The sequence below is a fragment of the Melozone crissalis genome, unplaced genomic scaffold, assembly GCF_028551555.1.
Source record: "Melozone crissalis strain CALT ecotype California unplaced genomic scaffold, PUWL_Pcris_2 ptg000018l_1, whole genome shotgun sequence".
Taxonomy (NCBI): domain Eukaryota; kingdom Metazoa; phylum Chordata; class Aves; order Passeriformes; family Passerellidae; genus Melozone; species Melozone crissalis.
Window position 1 is genome coordinate 36,614,691 of NW_026535796.1, and position 23,093 is coordinate 36,637,783.

General features: G+C 34.1%; 1 protein-coding gene across 1 annotated transcript in view; it reads right to left on the reverse strand.

The window, feature by feature from the left end:
• The window catches only part of CEP128 (centrosomal protein 128), a 93,708-nt gene that overhangs the window by 42,196 nt on the left and 28,419 nt on the right, over nucleotides 1-23,093 (reverse strand). The window contains exons 12-17 of the mRNA XM_054275953.1: nucleotides 19,496-19,846; nucleotides 15,603-16,253; nucleotides 11,629-11,793; nucleotides 8,546-8,719; nucleotides 6,927-6,986; nucleotides 5,061-5,253 (exon numbers count right to left, since the gene is read on the reverse strand). Coding sequence (XP_054131928.1) covers nucleotides 5,061-5,253; nucleotides 6,927-6,986; nucleotides 8,546-8,719; nucleotides 11,629-11,793; nucleotides 15,603-16,253; nucleotides 19,496-19,846 — 1,594 coding nt within the window. The remainder of the gene's footprint in view (nucleotides 1-5,060; nucleotides 5,254-6,926; nucleotides 6,987-8,545; nucleotides 8,720-11,628; nucleotides 11,794-15,602; nucleotides 16,254-19,495; nucleotides 19,847-23,093) is intronic.

A 23,093-nucleotide genomic window follows, 5' to 3' on the forward strand; every position in this document is an offset into this window, starting at 1 on the left:
CAAAAAACTGTACATAAGTTTCAGATAATCATCTAAAGTATGTGATTCAGAAAGAAAAAAGAAATCAAAGGAAGTCTTAAAAAGATCTCAGCTACAGTTTGATCCCATCTCTTACCTTCTCTTTTTTACAATGGCAGCCATATTTTTATGAGTGCATAAAAAGATAATGTCAAATGAAAATGGTTCCAGAAAACAAATAAATAATTACAGCAATGCATGTCCAGTTAGATATCTCCAGTTTTCTGATTTAAAAAATTCCACAGGGCATGATTTCTAAATGATTTGGGTTTATTTCCATTCTTCTAAGACTCTGAACGCAGGTTCATTTTGGCAAAGTTTAAAAATAACTTAGAAGTCCTCCCTCCTCCTTCCCCCATCACATTAAAAAAACCAAGCATTATTTAAAGGGCAAGAACACTATTAAGAAGAAATGAACTATTTCAACAGTAATGATTTTCAACTTTATGAATTTTGAAGCTCACTATGAAAACCAAGTACTATGAAAAGTTTCTCTGAAATCCTTCACACTCCTTCCTGTATGTATGCTTAGAAGAGTGTTCTCTCTAGTTGATGCTCCCATCCACTGTTCAATAAAAGATGACCTGAAAATACCTTGTGATGTTTCTTGTTGCCACAGAAAGGACTTTTGTTCATACAAGGGCAATATCATGCAATATATGAGAAAAAGAAATTTAATAAAAAAGAAAGAATCAAAGCTGAAAGGGCAGATTCAGACTTAAAGTTGTCTTCAAAACAGCATATGTACTGTACTATTTAATGACATGTAATAGGTCATAATAGAAAGATTTTAGACTGTTTTGATTTTCACAGGTTTCTAATCTCATCCCGTTCCTCAGTTTAATAGCAGAGATTGCTCAGTGTCAGTATATTTACATTCAATGTACTATACTGTTTCTTATTTTAAATCTTTACTCTTTCTGCTTTAGTGTTCCTGACTCAAACGAAAATTGGACTTCCTGACTTTAAAACAGAAAAAACAGAAATATAATTTGAAAGATTAGGTTTTGTCAAAGCAAGGTTTTACCTACATTTTTAATCTACTTTAATATACCAGGCTCTTTTGAGTTTATGGTATCCACAGCGGTTGAATAACAGATAATCCTGACTGAACATAACAGGAAAAAAAGAAATTAAAATCAACTGATGTCTTGCTTCAGGAATCACTTCCCAAAATCTCTGTAAATTTTACTTGTTTAAAGTGACGAAACTAAAGGTAACTGTATGATTCATAGAGCTGACACCACCACTAAAATCAGCTAAAATATAAGTCTTTCAAAATTGGATTTTTGTATCCTCAAATATAAAACAACGCACAATGATAAATGCATGAGTGATAAACTTAATACATAAAGAAAAACATCACACATTTGCCCAGAACAATTTTGTACTTGTGACAAAGGCATCTAACATTAGTCTATCACAGCTCAGGACTACAGCTGTTAACTTCCTAAGCTTTACTTAGCAATATAAATATATATATATATATATATATATATAGAGCAGTATAGGTATAAATGTTATATAAGAGATTCTAAATATGCAATAATTCAAATGTGATTGTAGAGCATTAGTTCAGTAGACGCTGAGAAAGGATACAGAATACATCCTGCATCACCTGGGACTTGGTGTGAAACAGTTTTCGCAGAATATTTTGAGATAAATTAAATCAGTTATGTAAATGCAAGCAATGCACCTCCTCTTCTTACATCACTACAGACATACTAACATTGTTTCATTAAAAAAGGAACAGATATGGTCTTCCCAAATATGTCAGGTCTTATTTTGCTAAACATTTATTTGTTGACCATCTGCGTCTTCTCTGAAGTAGCAGTATATTATCCTGAAACAAAAGAACTGTGCAGACTTCATGTCCACCACTATATAACATATTATGTCTAGCTATATACATGTCAATATATTCCAAGATTTTCTTGGGAAGGCAATTAAAGTATATCTGAGTTTATAAAACCATTGGGTCCACCCAGGATCAAATATAGACTTTCACTGATTTGAATGATGAGCTTTTCAGACTACACCGTCTGGCTAGATCATATAGAAATACAATAAATGAAAGAAATTTGTCCCAGGTCTTGGGTACAATTGCTGACAATGGCATTCAAAAAATAATAAAAATAAAATTCTTGTTAGCTAAAATAATTTTTAAATTGTTCTTAAGAATACCATGGCATGCTCAGTGATTCCAGAATGCAAATTAAATTCTTAGCTAAGAAACGGGAACTTATGCATTTTATTTCCTCAGACCTTTGTCTATTTTCTTAACATATTGAATACCTAGTGCAATAAATTTGATTCTAAGACCAAAATCACTCCAAGATGAACACAGAATCCAAGTTGTTACTGAAATACCCCTTTGTGTAGCATGCTAGATAAATACCTTGTTAAGTAGTGAACTGCATCCAATGTACCAAACTACAAACCTGAAATCAGAAGTCACATCCTCTTCAATTCTTCTGTATTTATAAATATTGCTAGACTTCTGAATTTCTAAACTCACCATCATGATATTCTTATCAAGAAAAGAAGACAAATGTAGCTGATCTTAAAGCATCTCCATATAACTATGAAACTTCTGCTACTCTGTAAACAATCCTGGAACTCTGTGCTTCACAATTATATTTTGCTTCATTCATATTCTTTCACGGATGATTCTCTGTGTTAGCTTACTTGTATTTGTCAGGATTATACCACATGGACAGCCAGGTTATACCATCACAGGTACCACTGTGATAAGGTTAACACTTCTACAGAGATTTGTAAGTAGGTTTTAAAAGCCTACAATATCCCAGCTATTTACAAATGCCTTGGTGAAGAGAAAAGACAAAAAAAATACATAGTTAAAAGTTTTAGTAAATCTATTTAAGCTAATAAAACTTCCTTAAACATGTTCATCAACAAAGCAATTTAAATATTTATACCAACTACTTTTGATATGTCCACCATAAATCTCTATTTTCATTCTTTTTCCCCAAAAAACTCCATGAATAAATTACATCAGATCCAAAGAAAGGAAATTAAAAAATCAATTTCTTGAGAATATAATTCCTCTGTCTCATTTTCATAAGTTTTGATTTATATGAACTTAAATTAATGGACTACTTTCAGACTATATCAGGTACTCAGACAAGAGGTTTGTGTCAGTGGGGACAGTCAACCACATCTATGGATATTCACGGTTATCACAGAATCTGACAAAATGCTCCATCTAAAATCTGCATCATTGCAACAGAAAATATTTTCATCCATTTGATCACATTTGACTGAACATCTATTTTATTTAGCAATACCTTAAAGGATACTTTGGTGTTAAAAAAAAAAAGTGAAGGGCTTTTTAATCAATTAAATACATTCTGCCTTCATTTGCTTTATTCCTGTACCTGGGATTTCATTACTGGGTGCCTCAGTATTGTGTAAATACTTCCATTTTTTATGCTTAAGTAAGAAAAGCCAACCAGCATTCTGTATCCTTAATTTAAATTTTTTATCATTTTGATGGATTGCTTTCTCCTTTTGGCTTAACACCTTTTTTATGCTTTTAGCTGGGTTTTCTTTTTTCTCTCTGGGAAAGTAGCTTTTCCAATTTTCATGTTCAAGTCATTTATCCATTAAACTATTTACATGTTTACATTCTTGTATTACTTGCTTCATAATCAAGGCTGGGCTTCTCACTCAGTGTGTAAGAGTATTCGCTCAAATTATAAAAACAGTCAGACTCTGTCTTGCATCTTTTTTAAAATAAAAACCCCTTTTAAACATTTAAATGTACCCCTTAGTAAACAACAGTACTCAAAACTCAGATTAACATATATGCATTCTGTTATTTCTCTACCTTCTGCAACTTCTGAAAAATAACTGGTTTGGTATAATGAAGATCATAATTTTCAAATTAAAAAGAAAAATCTAAGCTGACATGACTGTAAAACAAACCAATTAAATTCACGTGGAGATTGTAAATCCATTATTCTTGCATACACGGTCACATGCACGCTCATGACATGCACATGTCAAAAAAGATAGAAATAAAATTAAAAAAAAACCCAAGTGATGTACAGTATCACTGCTCACCACCAAGCAATGTCCAGCCCCTTCTCCAGCTGTGATTGGCTCCTCCCAAACTCTCCTGTGTTTGTACACTGGGAATAATATTCTAATATATGGAATATACCTTTGCCAGTTCCCCCAGCCTGCCCATGTTCCCTTGCAGCTATTTATGCACCATCTCACTATTAGAGCATGAAAAACTGAAAACTACTTGACTTAGATTGTAACAACTAAATCATCAGTGTGTTTGCAACATTACTATCCATATTAAATCCAGAACACTGCACATTTCAGCTACAAGGAAGAGAATTAACTTTGTTCTCGCCAAAACCAAGCAGTTTTGTTTTTTGTTGCAATTCACAAAACATTTTCAATAAGTCAACTGCTAGAAGCTGTAACTACATTTACTAAAAGTTTACACTTATCTGAATCTACATCAATCAGCACAAAGTGACAATGAACAAAATAACGAAAGAGAATACTTATTCTGCCCAGTTCTATCAGTATGGAGTCCTGAATAAAGGCTGGAACAAAATTTCTGAAGAAAATCTAAAAGGTGACACCTTTCTTCCAAAACTGAGGGAACAGAATAAAATGAAAGATCGTGCCATGACACAGTGAGCCATGCAATAGCAGTCTAACTCAGACTGCCTCAGACTCTTGTATAATCCCTTTTTGCCCAGATCGTGCAATGTCCCAGATGGTACAGCTGGGAAATAATTTCTCTATCCACTGTGCATGATGTAAACTCGTGTGTTACTCAGCCACTGTATGGGTTTGAAACGTGTCTGATTGCATTTGCCTTTTTTGTCAGCAAGTGAAAACAAAAAACCACAAACAAAACCTTATTCTTGGTTAGCACTAGCCCACTGCAGTTTGAAATAATTAGTTGATAAAATGACTGTGCCATGGAAATTATAATTAATAGAATATTAAATTCTTTATCCCTTTTATTAACAAAAACGGAATCCATAACATACCTCTTTTTTCTCTGTGAACTTCTTCCAAAAGTTTTTCCTGCTTTTTTATCTGTTTAAAGAGAGACTGATGCTCAGTCTCCTTTATCTGTGTAAAGTGCTTGAGCTGTTCTCGGCTCTGCAGCAAGTAGCATCGCAGCTTTTTTTCCTTACTTTCTCTTTCCTTTACCTCCTCACAGAGCCACTGAAGCTTAGTCTACATTTAAAACAAAAGGTACAATAAAAAGTAAAGAATTCTAATAAAAATAAGAGGACATAAATGTTCACTGACCATATGATCGTTGGAGTCACAAATTACTCATTTGTAGCTATCTGAACAATAATAATAGAGGGCATTTAGATATATTAAGAGAAGAAAAGTTGATTTTCAAGAGACCCAAAAGACATATTTTGGTTGATAATTATATGGGAAAAGTGATTTTCTTTTATTTTATTTCTTTTAAATCAGAAGCATGAATTTGCTAGGGTAGATATGGAAATTCACATTGAATTAGTGCACACATAGGCACCAAGAGATAGGCCTTCCTTTCAGAGTACCTTTTTCTCTCATTTTAATGTTGGCAGAATTTTAAAATATTTCCCCTTTCTAAAAAAGTGACATCAATCCTTTCTAGTCAGCAAAAGTCAATATTTAAGATTCACTCAGAGGAGAAAAAGACCTCATTGATAAGGTTGTGATCAATTTAGTAAATCTAGAAGTGATGAAATGGAATACAGTATGGAAACTTTCACACAGTATTTAAAAACAAAAGAAAATAAAAGTGGCACTTTAGGCAGCCATTCATTCTAAACTTCCCTCTAGCAGCTAAACAAACTTAGGTTTGCAAAGTATTAATAGGTGGTCTTTAAAAAAAAATTTTTAATAATATGTGTCACTTTTTCAAATGAAGAAAACACTCCCTCCGTAACATTTCTCCTTTGATTCCAATCTTATTTCTGTTATCTACGTGGAAGTCTTTCTTGGTCTACAAGTCTTACAAAGACCACATGCCATGAATAATCTTCTCTTACATGCAAACATTTACAACTTTTTTCCTTAAGTCAATTCTCCTGTGACTTTCACCTTTTTATATGAAGCAAAACCACCAGTTGTCTTCCACAGTTTGTAATCTATTTTAATCATGAGGAATTTACTTCTTTTAGAAGATATTGGGTAAGAAGTGTGCTATGTGTGTGAGCTCAGGGAGCTGGAGGAAAGCTGCAAAATGAAAGGCAAGACTCATGAGTTACAGTCATCACCTTGAAGATGTTCTCAAGCATGTGTTCTCCCATATTATAGGATTTGAAAGCTTCAATGGGGAAAGAAAAATCATTCATTTTCCAAGAATCCAATCTAATATATTTTAGACTGAACAAATACTGGCCTTATTTAAAATAATTTCTAGCCTTGTGATAATGCTGTAAGAGAAACTTAACCTGCTGACTACATTCTCATGCTTTACTGAAAAAATTTGAACCAAATCTAAAGGCTATCACTGCTCTTACTTCAAATGCCTTTTTTTTTGTGAAAACAATATTGTTATTTATTTTGCTATAGAGATGGCTATTTCTTGTTGATAGAAACATTTGGAAAATTATTCTATCAGTTGAAATAAAAGTCTGGAAATATCAGAATAATTGCCAAAGGAATGCTTTTGTATTTTTCCTTTTGCCCTTGAAGTGCCATTTTAAATGGACTTTCAACTAAACCAGACCCATCCATTCACAGACTCACCCCTTCACTCGAGTGTAATATAGGGTTAGGGCTGAAAAGGACCTTAAGGATCATCTCGTTCCAACTCCGTGATATGTGTAGGAACACCTCCCACTACATCATCAAATGCTGAATATTAGCTCACTCAGTAAAATTTCAGGAGGTTTGACTATTACCTTTGTTTCTGCTAACCAGCGATGAGGATCATTCGGTACTGTTGGTGTAAGGGATATTGCCTGTGAAAAAGCAGGTGACAAAGAAACAGACATAAAATAGGAATTAGGCATAGGAGGAAGAAAGTCTTTTCTGCTCACTGGAAATTCCTCAAAGAAATACATTTCTTATCAAGGAAGATTAAGCCTAGTGCTTGACTTCTCTCAATACAAATATTTATCCATCAAATTCCTCCTGCTTACCCAAGTTGGAGCAGCAACTTCTTGAAGTAAATGGTGAAATTTTTTAGAAACTTTAGCAATACCTAAAGTACTGGGCAGAGGAACAATATTATAAAAGACAACGTTTATCTTTAACAAGAATAAAAATTCATACCAGGATCACAAAACTAACTTTTTTTTCCACATTAACTGTCTAGTCAAAAACTCGCATTCAGAACTGGTTTAAGTTGACCAGCGATAAGAAACCAAGGAGAATTGTATAAACAGGGATCTGCAAAACCTTATCCAGAAACCAAAAAGCTTCACAAGGTGAGCAACAAGTCCAAGAAGGCATGGTTCAATGATCAAAAATCTGGCAACCACAGCAGATTACAAAACTTAATTTAAAAAAAAGACCTATCTGTAAGGATACAGAGGAGAAAGCTGTTTGTAAAATACATTTTCTTAGAATTCTCATCTAGTTTTGTGCTGCAATACCCCAACTCCATGTGTAAGTGGAGAAATGGTGTCAATTGTGAAAAAAAAATAAATTTCAAAAGCAATCCAGCCCAGTCAAACGACCAAGAGCTACAAAGCATTTTTTGTTTAAACAGCAAGACAAAAAAAAAGATGTAATCTGAATGTACTCTGGGTTGTAGCTAAGGCCAAAAGGCCACTAGGTCAAGCACTTGTAAGTGTGGCGACAAGCTGAGTCAGACAGTCTGTTCTCACTATTCTCAGAAATGTACAATGTTGATTTAAGAGGATCAGTCATGTTGAATCATATGGAGGGCGCAAGAGTGGTTTCTGTACCTGGGGAGCAAATGAGAACGCTCTGAAGAAAAGCTACAGGGAGACAGGGGCTGCAGGAGAAGTAGCAAAATAGCAAAAAAAAGGTTCCAGCTAGCTACCAGTTTCCTGAAAATTCAAGTCTGAGTTTTCTGGATACAAGGACCTGCTCCTCAAAAGAGGAGGGTATAAACTCTTTCCATTTTCAGTATTCAGTTCTCTACATAAAAAACAAAGCATCCAAGTGATTTTTTTAACAAAAAATTTCTTTCATTTTCTCCCAGTTTTAAAAGCATTTTAGGCCCTTCTTAAGGATTTCCCAATTCCAGGAACATGGCCTAAGAAAACCTACCTCAAAATTTTGGCTAATAGAAGGTCCTTTCACAGAAACAAAAGGAGAACTATTTCTCAAAAGAGAAAAAAAAAAAGGAAGCAGTACCAACTAATGCATGGACAGTCCTTCACAGTTTCCCATTCTAATACACAGCAATGTCCCTCTGTACCAGCTAAATACCCATAATTCTGTCAGAATGATTATCTATGCAACAGTGAAAACAATGCATGCAAGTTCCACTACAAATTTTCATGAAGAAAAGAACAAAACCTGCAGCATACTTAAAACTTAGAATTACTTTGAATTTCCCCATGGAGTCCCGAGAAATGATTTCACAAGCAGCATCAATTTCACTTCCTATCATGGAGAGAATGGATTGCTGTTCCATTTCTAATTGACGTAGCTGATCTTTAAACTGCAGTCTGGCCTCACTCATCTTTCTCAAATGATCTTCATTGCTGATCTGTTTTTCCTGGAGTGAAAAAAGAAAAACAAAACAAAGTTAAGTAATTGCATTAATAATATATGTCATCAGCCATGTATCATTCAATCTCATAATCAGACCATACTCAGTCATGCTAAGTTCAACTGCTTGCCATGGAAAAATAATACCTTCTAATAGCACTTGTAAGTTCCTCCCTTGGTTCTCCTCATTATCCTGTAAATCAGTTATGAAGAAACTACTACTAAATCCAAACTCAACAATCATAAAGCCTATTTTCAAAGTCAAAAATAGATGTTCTAATACAAATCTCCTCATGAGTAGAAAAAGATCCCAGACTAAATACTCCCATTATTATCTTTTGCCCTCAATCTGTTGTAGGCATGTAATCTCTATTGTCAGAAAAGAAATCCCAGGAGGAAAATTTTATTGGCAGTCAGTCTGCCCTCAAAGATAACTACTCAAAGAATATCTCATAGGAGAGTGAGTGGCACAGAGGAAAGTGTTTTACGTTATCAACTAATGTCAGAAAGTTGATTAAATATATTACAGGTTTCTAAAATTCAGATTATCTTCTTTTATATCTATGAGAGAGCTGCCATAAAACCAAACAAAACTGCCGCTAGATTACACAAAATATTGAATTATGCATTATAAATAATATTGAAAAACCTATCCTGTGAGAATAAGTGAAATGGAAACACACCTGTCTGCTGCTGAGATCAGGAGGATGTAATGCAGCAAAGGGCAAACACTTTAACTGTGAGTTGCACCAAGAATAGTAAGAACAGCAAGGATTTCAAAAAATTATTAATTGTGGACCTCCACAATGACAAGGTACAACTGTTAGAAGTTTCTTTGTTAGAAATCTTCATAAACTGCTCTTATGAGACACCAACGCAGAGTTAGGTAATATCTAACACTCAAGTTCCATGAATGGGATATTTATGGAATCACAGAATCATTCACAGAGTCCAACTAAAAACCCCATACTGCCAAGTCCACCACACAACCATATCCCCGAATACCACATGTAGATGTCTTTTGAACACCTCCAGGGGTGGTGACCCAACCACTTCCCTAAGCAGCCTGCTCCAATGCCTGAATACATTTTTCCTAATGTCCAATCTAAATCTCCCCTGACACAGCTTAAGTCTATTTGCTCTTGTCCTATCACTTGCTAATTGGGAGACAAGACCAACATGCACCTTGCTATCTCCTTTCAGGAGGCTGTATACATATATATGTATAGGGGTTTATTTCTACTAGCAAAACAGGGGTTTTTAATGTAGGTGACCTACAAATGTGAAATACCAATACTTGATAAGCAGTCTGATTTTTTCACTTAACTAATACAAAAATACTTGGGACAGTAGTTATTCAAACTGAAGAAGTCATAAGATTTTTTAAGATGGACAGATTGCAGTATTTCTATACTGTGCTATAGATTTTTTAAGATGGACAGATTCCAGTATTTCTATACAGTACTATAAAGAGGGGAGCTGAAAGATGGGAGTTAAAATAATAGTTTTGACCTAGACTAGTATTCTGAAAGCAATAAGATTGCGCTGTATATATTTCCAGTATCTGTATTCTGTTACCCCACTATTCACTGAATGCATTCCAACACATGTCAAAGTTCATTCCCAAAGATCATGACTAAAATAGAACACATAACTTTATTTTTTTATTTATCTGCTTGATTTTCTGAATGTGTCAACATTCGTTATCATTCTACATCCAGAGCTTACAGGAGAAAAAAAGTCACTAATGACTCAGAAGTGCACGGAAGGAAAAGGAAAGAAACCAACCCCCCCCCCCCCATTATGCTCTCCTCCTTCACCTTTCAATTAAAAAAAAATCTAAGCTAGCTATAATACCTATGCCCCTTTGAATTAGTATTTGCATTAAGAACAGAATATTGAAAGTATAAAAAGCATGGAAAAGAAATAAAATACTCTGTAACACAATAAGCTTCTGCTGTGTTGCCACAATTGTATGCTAGCATGAGGTTTCTGAAGAGGTAATATTATTTCCCCCATCCTAACATCCCTTTTGACAATCCACAAAACCAAAATAGCAACTATTCTTTTAAGTTAACCTTAATGCAAGCTAATAGAAGTTCCATCTGCCTTTACCTGCAAAAGTTGAGACCACAGGATTGCATGCTTAAAACCTTCTCTGGTCTTTTTCAATTTAGAGATAAAAGATTATTTTGATTCAAAAAGTGTCTTCCCAATATTAGGTAAGGTTGGAGCTAATACACAACAGACTACAGAAGCCTATGTACATTCCTATAAACACATTTTCTTAATGATAGATATTACACAACTAAAATGCCAACACAGAAAAAACACATTTTTGAATTTTCATTTTAAGTACTTTTTACTAGTCTGACAAGTTTCTTTAGCTTGCTAAACTATCACTTCCTGATAGTTTAGCAAGCTAAAGAAATGCCAGATTTAACATTTTTCTAACTCTATACTATAAAAGAAAATCCCAAAAAACCAAAAATCCTCCACCCCAACATTACTTAGAATTTCTTTTACTATGCTTACATTACATATCTACTTCAAATTATTTCTAAATCACTCACAGCTCCACTGCATCTTGAAGAAAAATATGAAGAAAACTAGAAGTAGCTGATTAAACATTTGTTGGTTACCTACATTAGACACCAGGCAAGTAAGAGGATTTATATTTCTAGTCCTAAATAATATTAGCAAATCTTTGGAGGGATACCATTCATAATCCAGCCAAATCATTTTTGTCTTCTTTCATTCATAAAGAAACCATGTACTGTGGCACAACTGGGTGTATTCTTTAATACATACAGGCTAGGGTTTCTTTAGGTTTACCATCTATTTCTATAATCCATCATTTATATTAGGTATTTATCAGCAGAGAAACAAATCATGGTTAAAATCAGTTAATTTTACCTTTTTCTCCAGTTCTTGTTTTACAAATTCACATTTCCGTTTTAGTTTTGTATTTTCTTCCTTATTTTGGGTTAATTCTTCTGTCAACTTTTCACACTCAACTTTTATTTTTTCCAGTTGTCGACACTGAGCCTTGACTATGTTTTTTTCTTCTAAAAGTTCCATCTGATGGTAAAGGGAAAAAAGATTACAAAGTTACTGTATGGGTTATTTTAAAACACATCCAAATTTTAAAGTTTTATATCAGTGGAACACTATTGCCAAATGATAAATGTAAAAAATTAAGTTCTACTAAGTGCAATTACTTATCTGAACATGGAAAACACACATCACAAAGTTGCAGAACCATACACTGCTTTAAAAGCAGAAAACAGAAGTCTCAGGTTCTTCATTTCGGCTCTGCTACACTCATCAGCTTACGTCATCCTGAGAAGCCTAGTATTTATGCAGCTTTTCCATTACTAAAATAATTTGGAATCAGAAAGTCTAAAACTCATTTAATTTCAGGAACCAGTGCTAAATTTATATCTGCAAGGAAACAACAGCAAAGATTTAGTATTTTTAAGTTCTAGATTTATGTGGGTTTAGTGCTATTACTTTGTACGACTAATGCTACTCATGAAACTTTGCAGAGAAAAATGAAGAAAACATGTCAGGATCTAGAAAGCCCCAAAACAATGAGTAAATAATGTATATTTGTTTCCAGTGAAAAAAATAATTGACTGAAAATGAGAGATTTGAGAAATGCTCCATAGTATCTAGAAAATTTTAAAAAATACAACAAAGAAGCAAATTAACGCACACAGTCCTCAAAACCAGTTTAAGATTAGATGACATGAGGGATGCAGTTAAACAGAAAAATAAACTTGGGAAGTAAATTTCTTTCTGAGGAAATGCAAAAATTCTATTTCCCAATTACACTATAAATAAAACTTCTATGAGGAAGAAGGGTAAGGAGAGAAGTTTTATGAATTAATTTAGACACTATATCTAGACACTAATTTAGACACTAAATGGATTACAAAAACTCTTCCAAAGGACAATTTGAGAAAGAACTTTGGCATTCACAGTCTACAAAGATTTAAGACCACAAAGACAAGCCTGCAATGCCCAAAACATTTTCTGTGAATATGCTTATAAAAATCAACTTTTCAGTTCCTACTAAAAGTAATTGTATTATAACATCTATGCAGATGGAGACATTTCAAGAAAAAAATCCTTCACCTGTATTACCCTTGAGACACAGAAGAGAAAGTCAATACTTATTAATTTCCAATATAACAAGGTAGATATGACTGTAATTTAATTGATTTTTATTGAACCCAATTTTAACATTTAATACTCCAGGAAAAATGGGATGGCACAATTGGAAAATGTATAGAAAACAATTTAAAAAGAAATGTACACATATACACAATTTAATATGTTTAGATATATATCTCTATAAGTTTAGATTAAATATTAATACTTCAAATACTTCCATACTGTCAGGGAGCAGTAAATTTTGTATGTTATCATTCTAACAAGTATGTTTTTAAAGCAAATGAGGGTATGTATTAAAATTAGGTGACAGATCCAGAATTTCTGAGCATAAAGCCAAATGGGGATCACTAAGCAAACCACTTGATTTCCTATGCCTAGTGTATCAATCCTTTGAAATACTAAATAAGACATCATAGAGGCATTGGCTGGGAATCATTTAGGATGTTCTAATAGAAGCCAAATTAAAAGTTTAAGCATCAGAACTTCAGTAATGAAACAGTAAGATCCTTCTTAACACTGGTATCTCTAAAAACTCTGTTTTTCTCTGGTTCTCTTGCATCATCCAATATTTTATGGTACCTTCCCTACTACCGCAAAAAATCCTTAACTACTTAATTATTTTTCAATCCAGTGCTGCAGTACAGGAAACCAGAAAAAAGTGGGGCAGAAAGTACCACACAGAGTAGGCAAGAGAGGAAAGAACAACTAAAATCAAAAGTCACTTCTTTTTACAATCTGTGTAGAAGTTAGTTCTCTAAACACAGGACTCTCTACCCTTGATTTCCTGGAAGTAACTCATAAATGCATCCTCTTTAAATTTAAGGCTTTGGATTCTACAAATATATCAAATTTCCCTTCACTCCTCAAGTCTTCCTCAACCAACCTTTATTTTTAAAGCTTTAACTATCATTGGACAGGGTATGTATATTCCTTTCCAAAAACAGTTACAAAGGTTGGACACAGCTGAGGTATAAATAAGGTCAACTATTACTGTAACAGTAAAAGACAATCGGTTGCTAGCCACAAAATCTTAGCAGCTTGAAAAAAAAATGTAATAGGTTAAAAAAACTCCAACTTTTTCTGTTGGATTTCCCCAAAGACTACTCTAAGAACAAAATACTTATTTAAAAAAAAAAAGGGGTAAAAAAAGATAAAATGTATTTTAAGTTTACCTTACTTTAGAAGAAAAGTATGTCCATAAAATTGAAATCCAAATGCAATGTAATGATGAGTTCAGACAAAAAGTAACCAAATCACCTGCAGGATGACATGTTCTCATCAGATCTTCCAAGAGACACATGTGATTTTCTATTTTTTTCACTTATAGTCTCTTAATTAAGAGAATCTTGTGCATTATCATTTCGTATACTTCTGAAAAATTTGCCTACCCTAATATCTTAGAAAATTCATCTCCCTCAAACCTTCTGCTCTTAAAAAACATATTTAGGATTTATGATTCTGGGGTAGTCATGGAACTGTAAATGAAATATGGAAGTCAATTTTTTTAATACTCTGTTTAGGTTCAACAATCAGTAAAGACAAAAAGGTCCTAACAGTAGGACTTGCTGCTTCATAGAAAAACACAGTCACCACCAACTTATTTTTTCTTATTTGCATCCAGAATACACTTTCTTTCTTCTCACTTGATATCAAATGTAAACTCTTAATTTCAATGTCATTGCCAAAGAAAAAACCACTTTTGGACAGACCACTTAAATAATGACACACACACACTAAAAATTAGGTCTACAATGTTAAAGCACTGCTGTCAAAATATTTGATTTTAATGATCCTTCTACTAACAACCACCTAGGGGGGTTTTTATTGCTTTCTTCACTTAAAGGTTTCCATGTTACCAACTGCTTAAGAACTATTATCAAGTCATGAATGATATATTACATAACTAAACACTAGTCCCAATACAGATCCCGGAGGAACACCACTCATCACTCCTGCACATCAGGACTCCATCTGGACTCTGAGCCACTGACCACAACCCTCTGAATGTGACCATTCAGCCAATTTATTATCTATCTAACAGTCCACCTACCAAATCCATCTCTCTCCAATTTAGAGAGAAGGATGTTGTGGGGCACTGTGTCAAACACTTTACAAAAGTCCAGCTAAATGACATCTGTAGCCCTTCCCCTGTCCCCTGATGCAGTCAGCTCCATCAGAGAAGGCCACTGGGTTGGTCAGATAGGATTTGCCCTTGGTGAAGCTGCGCTGACTGTCTCAAATCACCTCCCTGTCCTCCATGTGGTTTAGTGTAGCTTCTAAAAGGTTTTGTTCCATGATCTTCCCAGGAAAAGAGAGAAGGCTGACAGGCCAGTAGCTCCCTGAAAGGACAGTCCTCCTTTCTACCCTATTAAAAGATGGTGTCCTGGGGTGACTGTATGATACAACGCTTCCCCTTCCCAGTCACTTGGGACTTCACCTGCCTGCCATATTAAAACATTACAGCATCATAAATTTCCTTTTATTTTGATCATATCTATTTTACTATTTTTGAACTAAGTTTCTGACCTAAAACTGGTGCTGTAACACTTTTACCCTGAACTTTAAACTTTTACAATGGCTTGCAATAACATGTGTGTTAAGTGCTTTAAAGTCCATGCTTTATTACCGTCGTCATTCAGTGGCAGGGGCTGTGCGTAGGGTGTGTGGGAGGAGGGGGAAAATCTGACATTGGAATTCTTGGCAATAAGTACCTTTAGTATTCTAATCTGAGCCTCTCCATCATCTTTTTCTTGTTTAAGGAGTTTCATGAGCTCTTGAACATTTTGTTCATGTTTGATTTTCACATTTTGTAACTCTGATCTAAGATCTGCCAACTCCTGTTGGTGAATTTCTCTTTCCATCTTCAGCTGCCTGTTAGCTGAAATCATCTCTTCATGACTAGATTCCTGCTGTTTCTGGAGGTCTGAGAGGCTCTTAAGTAATTCCTTTTTGGCTTTCTCCTCTTCTGCAATTCTGTTTGTTAGTTCCACACGGACAGCACTTAAATGTTTTACATCTGCTTGCATTTCTAGGAGTCGTTCTTGGTCTTTTTTATGAAACAAGTTAATAGTTGCAAGTTCTGTCTTCAAGTGCTCCTTCTCAGCTTGCATTTGGTTTTGTAGAAAGACTTGCTTTTTCAACTCATTCTCCAATTTTTTTACGGTACCTTGAACTTCTTTGATCTCTTCTTCAAGAGATACCTGGTGTGACTCCATTTCATTCAGTTTTACCTCTTTACAGTGGAGGAGTTCTTCCTGCTGGGCTCTCTTTGTAAGCACATCATTCAGCTCTTTCCGCAGGTTTTCTATTTGATTTATAGCCGAGAGAAGCTGACTTTTGAGATCATCTTTTTCTTTAAGGGCCTAGGAAAGAAAAAAAATCCATTCTGATCTGAAGCAATTAAAGACAATTGTTGGAAGGATATCCTTAGACATCAGGAATGTCTATGGAACAATTAACATATGTATGTGAAAATACAAAATTTTTGCTTGCGACGAACTCAGTTCAAATGTAGTCAGTGTTTCTTTAAATTTACACACTTTAGATCATGTGCAATCTCAAACTTGGACTCGTCCTTAAATTACATAGCCTTCTAAATAGGGATAGTTCTGGTTAATTCTCTGCTTCTCACACTCTCTCTTTGCAGACTGAGAAGTGTTTCTTTATTGGCTCCTCCAGAAAACAAGATGGAGAAAATAAGGTAATAGAGTAATGCAGCAGCATACAGGGATGACTACTGGAAATATAAAGCATACCTATGGTCCATTCCATATGCTGACTTATTTTTGTTTATTTTCTAAAATATTACATAGGAAGCATACTAGCTTTAACTTCTGTTTGAAATTATGCCCAGTAGATGAATTAGTAGCAGTTAAAAGCTTGATTCACTTATGCATCAAAGCCAAGAAATAACGACATCATCTCCTAAATAGAAATCAATCAAATGCAATAAAATAATAAAAAATTCCCGTGTTTTCCTAGGATCTTGAGGGCTTGGGTGTTCAACATTGATATATTTAATGTAAAAATTAGCAGAGAATCACAGAATGTGCAAGCTTGAAAGGACCGCAATGAGTCATCTGGTCCAACCTCCCTGCTCAAGCAGACTTTTCCTACAACACAGACACAGGATGGCATCCAGATGGTTCTTGAGTATCTTCAGTGAGGGAGACTACACAACCCATTTGGGCAATCTGTTCCAATATATCAGATTCTTTCAACTGACTTAATAAATTTTATACTAAATTTTACTGAGCATTTTCATCAATTCCACAAGCAACACACATTTCTTATGGATATAGCAAAATAACTTGAAACAATCCAGAACAAAAAGGCAATTAGGGTTAAAAGCGTGCAGTTAAAAATAATAAAACAGTTTGCAATTACAACAAGAATAAGCAACACAAAGCAAAATACAAATGTAATAAATTGAGGACATGGACTGATGACCATCATGGGTTTTTCCAGAAAAAAAAAACCTACCCGACAAAAAGACTCTCCTAAACCTATCTTGTAATTCTACTGGAAGAATTTGGTTTAAAAAACTCAAAGCACCACCAAAAACCAAACAAAAACAAAACTCCAGTAAAATTTCAAACTACAACCTATAAGTTACTTGCTTTGAGTATGTTTTCTACATTACATAATTTAAAGAACATATGTTTCAAAAGATGTCAGAAACTCCACTGTCAAACAATATTAAGGACAACTACATGGGCAAAACTTCAACCAAATTATCCCAGTAATTCCAAAAGAATGAAACCTAAACAATCTTTGTATAGCACATTTGTTGTCTGCCAATATTTGAAAAATCTCAAAATTGCAAGCTATGATTGCAACCCAATTTTGAAAATTTTCCATCAACCCTCTGAAGTCTTCTAACAGAAATCAAAGAAAACAAACTGCCTTTATTGTTTTTACAGATTTCTTCCTTTATTGTTTTTACAGATTTTTGTCTCAATTGTTAATTGTCTGCATTTCAAAGGTAGTTAAATTATGTTCATCTAGCTACCTCAAGTTTATACTAAATGCTGCACCTAGATTGATTATATCTCTATAGGTAAAACTGCTTCCAACTCTATATTGAGAACATGAAACATTGTTTGTACTTTTTTCTCCTTCACAATGACACACAGTTCATTTAATCTTCTATATCTTAAAATAAAGAAACTTTCTTCATCAGACAATTACCTCAAACCTGTTGGCAGGATGGTCACCACTTCAAAAGTAAAAACAAATACTGACAGCATTTCTTAAATGGAGCTTAAGCCAAAGTTTAACCACTGCATTTAGCATATGAATATACTTGCCACATAAAAAGAGGAAAAATCCATATTAAAGAATCTTACATAACAAAGAAAATTTCAACATGGAAAGAGTTATCAAGTGCCTCTACAAAGACCAGCCTATGTGTTTACAAGAACAGTGATTCCAGAACCTTTCTGGGAACTACTGCTTCTTATTCACAATTTGTTTCTACTTTTTGCTTCTTATTTGTCCATTTCATAGACACCCATGTTTTTTTAAATGATTCAGGTTTTCTTCCTCTCCTTACAACCTCCATTTTCTTAGGCAAGACTGACCAACTTCTTACATGCTTAAGAATCATGTAAGAATGACCACAGCATCCCAGAATTCCCACTTCTTCCTGGTCAAACCACCACACTTACTTTCCCAGACAAGCACTAGGGCAAACAAATACAAGATTACTATAAAATGAATTGCTGGAGCATGGAAAGAGGAAATAATAATAAAAAGTAAGGAATATGATAGGCAATAGGAAAGAAATAGCAACACCAGGAATCAAAGTTTAGTTTTGCTACATTTTATTAATTTCAACTCAGTGATAGCCCCATTGTGACTTCTCCTGTGCTTTGACCATGCTTGTACTCATGAACCACTCTCAGAACAGATTGTTGGATCAGAAACAACACAGGATTAATAGACATCCACCACTGCATCCCATTTAGCCCTTGAAAACCTCAATCTTTGAGCAAAACAAAACAGAGGATGGAGCCCTCTCAAGCCCATCACATTCAGTAACTTAAACTGGAAGGATGCCATGAGAAAATATGTGAAAAGAGTATAGCACTGTAAAACAAAAGCCATACAATATGACAGACTGCACCAGCAGAGCATGTAAGTTAAGATAAAAGCTCACAGCATAGAGTTAAGCACTATATCAGCCACTATAGAAACAAACTCTTGTCAACAGAATCGTGGTTTCTATCATTATTCTGATAGAGGATGATAAACATTAGCATTGATGTGCTTGTCTTTAAAACAGTGTCAGCAACTGAACAAATAATTCTAAGTCAAAACCAAAAAAAAAAATAAAAACTATGTTTTTTCCTGAGAAACTCTAGAGGAGGAAAAAAAGAGGAATAAGTGGTCTGCCATACTGAACAAAGACAAACGAAAACCTCAGAAATGTTACACAATCAATTTTCAAATTGATTTTTTAAAGAAAAAGTTCTGAAAATTATACAGAAGAGGTCCAGAACTTAAAGCAGAAAGCAGTTTAAGTCACAGTTTGCATATAAACTCCTTCTCTTCATTTTCAAAACAAAGGGAAATGGTACCAAAAAAAATCAACAAATCTTACCTGACTATTCTTGTCCATCAGTTCACTGATAGTTTGATTTTGCTTTTCTACCTCACGATCCAGTTTCTTGCACTTCAATTTCCATTGGCGGATGGTTTCCTGGGCTCTCACCTTCAAATCCTCTCTTTTTTTCTCAATCTCCAGCCTGAGTGCCTCTGAGTGCTTGAATTCACTGAGATAGCGTTCTGCTTCCTTGGTACTCTCTTCAACCTGCTGAGCTAACTCAGCAGACTGGAGTTCAGTTTGTCTGCGTCCACTCTCACAAGCCTTGTAGCAATTCTCTATCTCCTTTAGCTGATCCAGCATTTTTTCCTGTTGCTTCTCCCTGTTTTCCAGGTCAGATGTTAACATCTGGAATGATAATAGCAAAATACAAACATTCTCTAAAGATGTGCAGTATGAAACTTTATCAAATAACATACAGCAACATTAAATCACATTTTTACTAAGTATGAACAGCATAAAAGATCTTCTTGACTATCAAGGAAAATTCTGTTAGCCCAGAGAATCTCCCCCTCTGCAAGAGTAAAGAATTCCAACACAAGATGTAGAATACATACTACTCAATTCTTTCTGCATTTTTTCCTCTTCTAGTTGTTCTTGTTATTTTTCTGTATTCTAAGTTTGAGATCAATCATTGACTATATATTACACACTACACAAATAAGAAATAAACCAAATAGTAAGATATAAGGAGATTAATGTAAACAGATGAGAGGAAAAGAATAACTGGAAAGGACAAAACAGCAGTCACCACAACAACTGGAATTTATAGTTTATGAGCTAGTTGTTACCCAGTTTTATGCTGGTTGCCTGTATGAAAACAATATGCTAAATAAAGGTATATTTCTTAGCATTGAATACAAAGAGAATACAGCAGCTTGGTAAATGCTTCTAGAACAAAGTGCAAAGATGTTTGAAAGTGTCAGAGGCATATATAAGCCTTTCAAAAATTAATTAAATTGAAAACACACATTTTAAAAATAAAATATTCTCTATTTTTCAAATCATATTTCTCTGAACAGTCTCATAAGAAACTCAGGAATAATAGTGTCCACACACATTCTGAAAGGACATGCTCAGAAATCAGTTTTTGAAGTAACACTAGCAAAATTGTATTTTTCTGAGATCATGACACAGAAATTCACATTAGTATTCTGCATTTTGGGCCTATTTAGACTGCTTTCATACCATTCAGCCTTTTCATTATGAAAGACAAATTTGATAGACCTGATCTATAGCCAGTCAAACATATTATCAAGCCACAGGGGACTGAAATAATTTTAAGAGGATTAGATTTCAGAATGACTGAAAAAAACAGCGGATGTAGCCTGAAATAAACAGACTGCAATTCAGAATGGATAAAGGAAAATTATTTTATCTATGAAAGATTGGGAAACTTTACAGATGGACATAGAATGACTAATTAGACAAGGATACTTCCACAAGGCTGGGGGAAGGAGGAGATTGGGTTTGTTGTTAAGGGTGTTGTTAAGGGCTCTCTCCTTGTCAGTTTGTTAGTTTGGGGTTTTTTCTCTGTCCAAACCAGGCCAACATCTCCTGGCAGGCAGCAAATTGTACCAATCTCTTTGAGACAGCATTTGCTGTACTAAAAAGATAACCAAAACAAGCTCATAAGCTACAACTAGCAAAATTTAAATCAAAACAAGCTTAATTTCCAATGAAAACAGATTAACATACTTCTTTAAAGACAAAGATTTAAATTGAGTATAGCAGAAGTTAAAAATAACCTCATAAAATACAATCAGATAGTACATTTACCGTTCCACAGATTTTCTAAAACGGGTCATCATTTTTTTAGTCCTATGATTACACATGCTATTATCACTTCCTATTTCATGTCTTTCTGGAGACCATAAAGGATGTCAGACTAAATTCATGTAGTACTCAACACTGCACCACAAAAAAATAGTTATTTATATATAATTTCCCCAGAGTACACACTTCATTAACAAAACTACTGCTCCCACAAACTTTTTAATGAAATATGAGTCTAATCTTAAACACATAAAATAATATTCAATTAACTGTAAACATTCCCCTTATCGTGTAGAAGTAAATCAACCTCCAATTTATTGATTTACAGTATAATAAAGAGGAACATTTGTTTTAGGTATTTACCTTGATGCAACTAGTTTATCAACCCGAACTATTTGCATGAGGAGGAAAACTGGATTTTGACATGAATGTACCAATATGAAGTGACTTTTAATGTTTTATTTTTACAATATGTGTAAATAAGATAAACCTTAGCAAAGAGTTTGCACTTTGCTTAAAAGAGTTAAGCCAGCACAGACCCAACAGTTGAAATCAGGTAGAAAACAGCATAACAGCAAGTCAATATTTCATGAAGCCAGCCGTGTAAAGCAAGAGGACAGAGAAAGTATCTCCACACTCTGTTTCTATATCAAAACAGAAGTCCCAAATGGACTGATCTGTACTTTTGAATTCCTAGTTATGTGCAATAAATGTGTATCTCTGTGTTAACATGGGTGCAGTTGCCAAAATTCTTTCTAATCTATAAGGGCTTGCACTACTGCCATTTAATTGGCCGACAACTTCATTTGTAGAAGAAAAAGTAAAAGTAAATTTTAGTGAGAATATGAATCAATCTTTATAAAACTGAAAGATTTATATAACTGAAGAATTCTAACATTAATTAAACATATCAATACCCTCAGAAAACCTGAAATATTTTAACAAACTGACTGCTGTACTGGACAATACTATAAGAATACTAACACCAAATCCAAATGAAGAGTAATTAGTAAATCAAACAAGTTTCCAGGCTAAAAGAGTCTAAAAAACTCTAAAGACTCTAAAAATACTTACGGAGAAAGTAGGGTATAGCATCTTTGTAATTTGTGCACTTTAATTATTTCTTAGTCATAATAGTTAAATCTTAACATTTAGCCACAACAGCCCCATATCTATTTGGCTTCATGCAGAAAAATGACTTGAAGATGATTGTAAACATTTGGAAGATAGCACAACCACTCCCTTAAGTAAACTAGAGTAGCTGAAATAAATATTAAATTTAAAATCAAATTGAACTAAGATTGAACTCACTTCTAAACATGAGTTTAAGAATATGTTTTAACGTTTTTCATCCTGTTCATTTCACATCACACTGTAATTTTATGGAAACTGTAGGAGGCTAAATGTACAACACACACAACTCAAATTGTTGGAAACAATGATATTTTAATAAATCAAAAGAAATTTCTAATATCCCATTTACATCAGAGGCAAGTTAGATTCTCCCCACTAAACAAAGATAAATCACACCCAAGTCAAACATGACTGGTCACTTCCAACTGGGAATCAGACTATCTGATAGGAGCAGCTGTCAGAACAGGCTTGACAAAATGCTTTGTTAGTACACAAGTTTAGAAATTCACATCCTTGCATTCCTTGATGTCTCATTAAAAGAAAAACACACTAGCTATTTTCCTGTTACTGCCCCTGTAGGAGAACGGCAGTGGGAAGCAGATAAGAAGTACAAAGTATTTTCTGTTGAGAAAATGAGGGAAGTCAAAGATTTCTAACTCAGAGAAATGACAATGACCCCAACTGA